This window comes from Mauremys reevesii, linkage group 15 (genome assembly GCF_016161935.1).
Source record: "Mauremys reevesii isolate NIE-2019 linkage group 15, ASM1616193v1, whole genome shotgun sequence".
In the NCBI taxonomy this organism is placed as follows: domain Eukaryota; kingdom Metazoa; phylum Chordata; order Testudines; family Geoemydidae; genus Mauremys; species Mauremys reevesii.
The window spans coordinates 8,570,952-8,579,011 of NC_052637.1; the positions used below are offsets into that span (position 1 = coordinate 8,570,952).

At 42.4% G+C, this 8,060-nt stretch overlaps 1 protein-coding gene across 1 annotated transcript; it reads left to right on the forward strand.

Moving 5' to 3' along the window:
- The first annotated feature begins 4,418 nt into the window (after positions 1-4,418).
- LOC120383543 (olfactory receptor 14A16-like) lies at positions 4,419-6,648 on the forward strand. Its single transcript, XM_039501702.1, has 2 exons — positions 4,419-4,990; positions 6,471-6,648. Exons 1-2 carry the CDS (start codon positions 4,419-4,421, stop codon positions 6,646-6,648), a joined length of 750 nt encoding a protein of 249 aa, XP_039357636.1.
- Positions 6,649-8,060: the final 1,412 nt, after the last annotated feature.

Here is an 8,060-nt window from a genome sequence, read left to right on the forward strand (position 1 = left end):
TGAGTCCCACTAGCCCTTAGGAAATAGAAGTGGATAAATCACCTTTCTGCAGCATCAGTCCTTTAATGCTAGTGATGCTCAGCGCCAGCTACACACAGCTCCTCTGCAGAGAGCAACAGGTTTGAGTTTAGTTCAGTCACAGAGTGAAGGGTGAAATGATGCTCAGATACCTGGGCCTTTAGCTGGTGCTGGATGACTGAATGCATCATCTGTTGGAAAAATAAAATCAACAAAGATCAGCACAGTAAGTCTGTTATTTAAATTAACAATATACAGGGGAAATCATACAGTGGGAAATTCAGATTATAAATATGAATCACAATATGAACTTGTTAAGACTTTACTCTCCATTTAATCAATTATCTACTGCTGATAGGAATTTTTCTACCTCTCAGGAAAAGGTTGACTTTTCACTGAAAACGCAAAATCAATTTTTTTTTAAATTTGTGGCAAATGAAAACTTTCTACTGAAAACTAGATTTTTTTTATCACAAAACCAAAAATGTTTGTTTTTTGAATTTTCAGATTCTTTACATAATATGTTTGAGAAAAGCAGACAGATTCTGAAATTTGTTGTTGTTTAGCTAAAAAACCAACGTCCATTATAAAAGATTCAGCTAGAAATTTCCAACCTGCCTTAAACTTTAAATAAGTTGGGGAACATTAATATTCTCTGACAAAGCATTAATTTTAAGTCCATTTATTCTATTGCATCTGTGTGATTTCTCTTTCAAAGGAATCGTTGTAAGAAGGTAACAGTTGAATAACTAGTAAAGTTGATAGCACCCAGACTGTGTTTTACACAAACTAGTCCCTTTTAACCCTGGGTTAGAGTTGAACCAAGCAGCCAAACCCTGTCTATCCTAACCCCATTCAAGGACATATGGGAGATCACTGGGAGTAGAACTCAGAGCTCCTGGTCTAGCTCCACACTGCTGCTGGCTGAGTATAAACGGTGTAAATGGCTGTGCAGAACTTACACATAACAAGACATAGGACCAAGTTTCCAAAGGTATTTTGGCACCTAGTGGCATTTTCAGAGGCACCTAGGAGCTTATAACTCATTAATTTCAAGGGATGTTGGGGCCCTAGATGTTTTGAGAACCCCACTAGGTGCCTCAATACCTTCAAAAATCTGCCCTCTGGCCCCTCTCCAAAAGCCCTTACAGTCCTAGTTAACATGGCAGAGAAAGGCAGAGAGGGGAAACAGAGTCAGAAATAGCAAAGAATCCTGTGGCACCTTATAGACTAACAGACGTTTTGCAGCATGAGTTTTCGTGGGTGAATGCCCACTTCGTCGGATGCAAGAGTGGAAATTTCCAGGGGCAGGTAAATATAAGCAAGCAAGAAACAAGCTAGAGATAACGAGGTTAGATCAATCAGGGAGGATGAGGCTCTGTTCTAGCAGTTGAGGTGTGAAAATCAAGGGAGGAGAAACTGGTTCTGTAGTTGGCAAGCCATTCACAGTCTTCGTTTAATCCTAAACTGATGGTGTCAAATTTGCAAATGAACTGAAGCTCAGCAGTTTCTCTTAGAAGTCTGGTCCTAAAGTTTTTTTGCTGGAGGATGGCCACCTTAAGATCTGTTATTGTGTGGCCAGGGAGGTTGAAGTGTTCTCCTACAGGTTTTTGTATATTGCTATTCCTAATGTCTGATTTGTGTCCATTTATCCTTTTCCTTAGAGACTGTCCAGTTTGGCCGATGTACATAGCAGAAGGGCATTGCTGACATATGATGGCATATATTACATTGGTGGATGTGCAGGTGAATGAACCGGTGATGGTGTGGCTGATCTGGTTAGGTCCTGTGATGGTGTTGCTGGTGTAGATATGTGGGCAGAGTTGGCATCGAGGTTTGTTGCATGGATTGGTTCCTGAGCTAGAGTTACTATGGTGCGGTGTGCAGTTACTGGTGAGAATATGCTTCAGGTTGGCAGGTTGTCTGTGGGCGAGGACTGGCCTGCCACCCAAGGCCTGTGAAAGTGTGGGATCATTGTCCAGGATGGGTTGTAGATCCCTGATGATGCGTTGGAGGGGCTTTAGCTGGGGACTGTATGTGATGGCCAGTGGGGTCCTGTTGGTTTCTTTCTTGGGTTTGTCTTGCAGTAGGAGGCTTCTGGGTACACGTCTGGCTCTGTTGATCTGTTTCCTTATTTCCTCGTGTGGGTACTGTAGTTTTGAGAATGCTTGGTGGAGATTTTCTAGGTGTTGGTCTCTGTCTGCGGGGTTAGAGCAGATACGGTTGTACCTCAGTGCTTGGCTGTAGACAATGGATCTTGTGGTATGTCCGGGATGGAAGCTGGAGGCATGAAGGTAGGCATAGCGGTCGGTAGGTTTTCGGTATAGGGTGGTGTTAATGTGACCATCACTTATTAGCACCATGGTGTCTAGGAAGTGGACCTCCCATGTAGATTGGTCCAGGCTGAGGTTGATGGAGGGGTGGAAGCTGTTGAAATTGTGGTGGAATTTTTCCAGAGTCTCCTTCCCATGGGTCCAGATGATGAAGATGTCATCAATGTAGCGTAGGTAGAGAAGGGGTGTGAGTGGATGGGAGCTGAGGAAGCGTTGTTCCAGGTCGGCCATAAAAATATTGGCATATTGTGGGGCCATGCAGGTGCCCATAGCGGTGCCACTGATCTGGAGATATATATTGTCATCAAATTTGAAATAGTTGTGTGTGAGGATAAAGGCACAGAGCTCAGCAAACAGTTGTGCTGCGGCATCATCAGGGATACTGTTCCTGACAGCTTGTATTCCATCAGTGTGTCGGATGTTTGTGTAGAGAGCCTCTACATCCATGGTGGCTAGGATGGTGTTTTCTGGAAGGTCACCAAGGCATTGTAGTTTCCTCAGGAAATCAGTAGTGTCATGGAGATAGCTGGGAGTGCTGGTGGCGTAGGGTCTGAGCAGAGAGTCCACATATCCAGACAGTACTTCAGTGAGAGTTCCAATGCCCGAGATGATGGGGCATCCAGGATTTCCGGGTTTGTGGATCTTGGGTAGTAGATAGAATAACCCTGGTCGGGGCTCTAAGGGTATGTTGATTTGAGTCAGAAATGTTTCAGAATAGCAGCCGTGTTAGTCTGTATCCGCAACAAGAACAGGAGTACTTGTGGCACCTTAGAGACTAACAAATTTATTTGAGCATAAGCTTTCATGGGCTACAGCCCACTTCATCGGATGTATGCAGTGGAAAATACAGTAGGAAGATATACATATACACAGGGAACATGAAACAATGGGTGTTACCATACACACTCTAAAGAGAGTGATCAGTTAAGGTGAGCTATTACCAGCACGGGGGAAAAAGAACTGTTTGTAGTGGTAATCAAAATGGTCCCTTTGCGGTAGTTGACAAGAAGGTGTCAGGAACAGTGTTGGGGGGAAATAAACATGGGGAAATAGTTTTACTTTGTGTACTGACCCATCCACTCCCAGTCTTTATTGAAGCCTAATTTAATGGTGCCCATTTTGAAAATTAATTCCAATTCAGCAGTCTCTCATTAGAAAGAGGGGAAATGACTGTCCGGAAGTCACACAGCAGGTCACTGGCAGAGACAAGAATAGAGCCCAAGTGTCCTGACAACCCCTCCACAGCACAACACAGAATAAATGATTCAACATAGTGGTGATGGTGGGATACTGCTAGTCCATTGTTACACACATTTAAAATGTGTTTACATTTTCATAGCCAAGCTGTGAGCTTGGTGATGGTCGCAACAGAGCGATGTCCTTTGGAAGAATTTTTCGGTTTGGATTGTACTCTGTTCCATTCTTCATAAAGCATGTTAACAAGCCATATCTTGGGCCAAATCCTCAGATGGGGTAAAGTAACGAAGCTCCATTGACTTTAAAGGAAATGACTCAATTACAGTAGTTTGATAACAAGATTGTCAGATTCGAGAGCACTAATGACACCTAAACATTATAAGTGACGAGTGATGTGCACCTTTGACATTCATATAATGAGATATTAGAGAACAGGGAATCAGAGCTCTCCCTGTGTCACTCTAATCCTTACCATTGTCCTTCTCATTCTTTCCACAGAAATCACACTGTCTACCGAGGAAGAAAATGTCCAACCAAACCACCGAGACCGAATTCCTTCTCCTGGGATTCTCTGATGTTCGGGAACTGCAGATTTTACACTTTGTGGTGTTTCTAGTTCTTTACCTTTTATCGCTGGTGGGGAATCTTCTCATCTTCATAGCCATAGCACTTGACCACCACCTTCATACCCCCATGTATTTCTTCCTCATGAATCTGTCCATCCTAGACCTCGGCTGCATCTCTGTCACCATCCCCAAATCCATGGTGAACTCCCTCATGAACACCAGATGGATTTCTTATTCTGGATGTGTTGCCCAAGTCTTTCTCTTTGTCTTCTTTGCTTCAGCAGATTATGCCATACTGACTATCATGGCATATGATCGATACGTCGCCATCTGCCAACCATTGTACTATGAGACTGTGAAGAATAGGAGAGCTTGTGTCAAAACGGCAGCCAGTACCTGGATCAGTGTTATTCTCTACTCTGCAGTGCACGCTGTAAACACATTTGCAATATCCTTCTGTGGAGGCAATATGGTGGATCAGTTCTTCTGTGAAATCCCCCAGCTCCTCAAACTCGCCTGCTCTGGTTCAGACCTCAGTGAACTTGGGTTTCTCATCTTTAGTTTATTCTTATGCTTAAGCTGCTTTGTTTTCATAATTGTGTCATATGTTCAGATCTTCACCACAGTGGTGAGAATGCCCTCTGAGCAGGGCCGGCATAAAGCCTTCTCCACCTGCCTTCCTCACCTCATTGTAGTTTCCTTGTTATTTTTCACTTCCGCTTTTGAGTATCTGAAACCCATCTCCAGCCCTCCATCGGTTCTGAATCTCTTGGAGGCCATTCTCTATTCTGTGTTGCCACCACTGATGAATCCGATCATCTACAGCATGAGGAACAAGGAGCTCAAAGGCGCACTGAGTAAACTGATAGGTTGGAGGTTATTAATTAAGAATTAAAAGTCCATATTTATCCTTTGAGCATGATTTCATTCTGTGTTTCTTTAGAAATATAATTATCTGATGATATTATTGTCTCCATGAGAACATACCATGCTATCTGTTTATGCAGAATTGGGTATTTACACTAGTAAAAATCCAGACAAACTTGACTGAAGCAAAAAAAAAAGTTATTATAAGAATATAAGAACATAAGAATATGGCCATTCTTATGTTCTTATAAGAATGGCCATACTGCATCAGATGAAAGGTAACCCAGCCCAGTATCCTGTCTATCAATAGTGGCCAATGCCAGGTGCCCCAGAGGGCATGAAGCTAACAGGTAGTGATCAAGTGATTTCTCTCCTGCCATCCATCTCCATCCTCTGACAAACAGAGGCTATGGACACCATTCCTTACCCATCCTGGCTAATAGCCATTAATGGACTTAACCTCCATGAATGTATCCAGTTATTTTTAAAAACCCTGTTAATAGTGGGTTTTTTACCCATGAAAGCTTATGCCCAAATAAATCTGTTAGTCTTTAAGGTGCTCTATTATAGGTTTACACCAATATAAAGAAGATCAAAATCTAACTATCTAGTAATTATATAGCATTACCCATCACCATGCTATATGAGCACCTTGCACATAATATCAGTAGCCATAGCAAAAGTTCCTAGTGGGGTCTCTGGCTCTTCTTATTTTGGGTGATGATAAATCTGATTGAGGTATCAATGCATTTGTTGTTTGTTTCTCTATTTTTTAATTAATTTTTGTTTAGCTGATTGGTTGGTGGTTTGATTTGTTTCTTTGTTCCAGGTGGTTTTGGAGGTGGAAAGGCCCGGAGAGATGGTGAGTATTTGGTTTGACAGGGTTTTCAATGTTTGTTCTCTCTCAGGAGTGCCCATATGTCGTCTGTTTGACGAGGTTTTTCTGAGTGCACTGAAGGTTTGCTCCCCACAATGATAAAAGAGTGTAAAAGAAGTTTCTGCATGGCTGTGTTCCTGCTGAAATGATTATGTATATACTGTTGGGGTATTATTATATTATTAATGATGTGTTGGGGAAGAAAGAGGCTCAGGGAGGCATCTTTTTATTATTTTAACTTAAATGATTATGTAAAAGCTGTGTCATTTGTGCTGTGGTGGAAAGGCTCTTCTGAAGAGGAACTCTTTCCAGGGTTTCCTAAAGAAAATCTGACTCAGAATAATGAGGCCAAAATTGGATCCCATTGAAGTCACTGGGGTCTAGCCCTTCACTTCTAAGAGATCAGGATTTGGCCAATGGTCAGTGCACACAAGGATCCAGATTTGGCTGACAGCACCCTGGAAAAAGTGAGGGTGAAGGAGATGTAAGGGTCATATTTTCCAACTCAGTGCTGGTCTATAAACTAAACAGATTTAATTTATAGACCAGCACTAGTGCAGAGTAGACTCACTGACTGAACCAGTATAATACTGATGATGTTCTTGCCCAAAGTCTCTGGGTTACCCTGGGCACCTGGGACCCCTGCAACGAGAGTGTGATGTGGACTAGTGGGATCCGTCAACGCTACGCTCGGCTCATGCGGCGCCTCGTGGTCTCAGACACCATCCGATGGTCCAGCAACATCTACATCGAGCACATCACTGGCCACCAACAGTGCCAGGAGGCATGAGCCAGACTGACATTGTTCTTCGACTATGAGAAAGGCACCAAGAGACTTTCTCTGTTGGATCATATGAACTGGAACCGTAAACTCCCTGAACATTACATCTCACCAAATGAGGGTCAATCCATCCACTCATCATACTCCACACCCGAACATAGCCACTTTATGAACTTCATACCCTCATATCTCAATGTCTGTACTTTGACCCATCAACCTTTTACCTCCAATCGGGGATATTGCAGATTATGTATTCCTTATGCCACCTGATCTTAAACCAAACTTTGCACCCTCGATCTGATAACCAGAAACTTCTGTGCTTAAACTCTGTACTGTTCACTTTTTCTTTACATCATCTTAATAAAATTTTTAAACACTGATGTAAGTAACTTGTCTGAGGTCCTTTTGTTCTCACTTTGGTGTATTTCACTAGGAGGGTGGTGAAGCATTGGAATGGGTTACCTAGGGAAGTGGACAAAGCCTTGGCTGGGATTATTTATTCTTCTACATAAAAGAATAAATGGACACAAATTGGACATCAGCAATGGAAACATACAAAAGCTAGTAGGAGACACTTCAATCTTCCTGAACATTCTATAACAGATTTAAAAGTAACCATACTTGAACTTCGGAAACAGACTTCAAAGAGAAACTGCATAACTAAAATTCATTTGCAAATTTAACACTATTAATTTGGGCTTGAATGGGGTCTGGGAGTGGCTGGCTCACTACAAAAGCAGCTTTGCCTCTCCTGGAATTGACACCTCCTCATCAATTATTGGGAGTGGACTACATCCACCCTGATCGAATTAGCCCTATCAACACTGGCTCTCCGCTTGTGAGGTAACTCCCTTCTCTTCATGTGACAGTATAATAATGCCTGCATCTAAAATTTTCACTCCATGCATCTGAAGAAATGGGTTTTTTACGCATGAAAGCTTATGCCCAAATAAATCTGTTGGTCTTTAAGGTGCCACCAGACTCCTTGTTGTTTTTGTGGATGCAGGCTAACATGGCTTTCCCTGATAATTGACACTATAGCCACTGGATGTCCTTTGTTCCCATGCTTGTTGACCCCCTCAAAGAATTCTAGTAGATTGGTGAGACATGATTTCCCTTTACAAAAACCATGTTGACTATTTCCCAACAAATTATGTTCATCTATGTGTTTGCCAATTTTGTTCTTTATGATAGTTTCAACCAGTTTGCCTGGTACTGAAGTGAGGCTTCCTTGCCTGTAGTTGCCAGGGTCACCTCTGGAGCCCTTTTTAAAAATTGGCGTTACATTAGCTATCCTGCAGTCATTTGGTACAGAAGCTGATTTAAATGATAGGTTACAAATGACAGTTAGTAGTCCTGCAATTTCATGTTTGAGTTCCTTCAGAACTCTTGGGTGAATACCATCAGGTCCTGGAGACTTA

Excerpts from the sequence above, each read along its gene's own strand:
- LOC120383543 (XM_039501702.1), top strand. The coding sequence starts at position 4,419 with ATGGCATATGATCGATACGTCGCCATCTGCCAACCATTGTACTATGAG. Across the intron at positions 4,991-6,470 it reads AGTAAACTGATAGGTTGGAG|TCTCTGGGTTACCCTGGGCA; the intron begins GTTATTAATTAA and ends TCTTGCCCAAAG.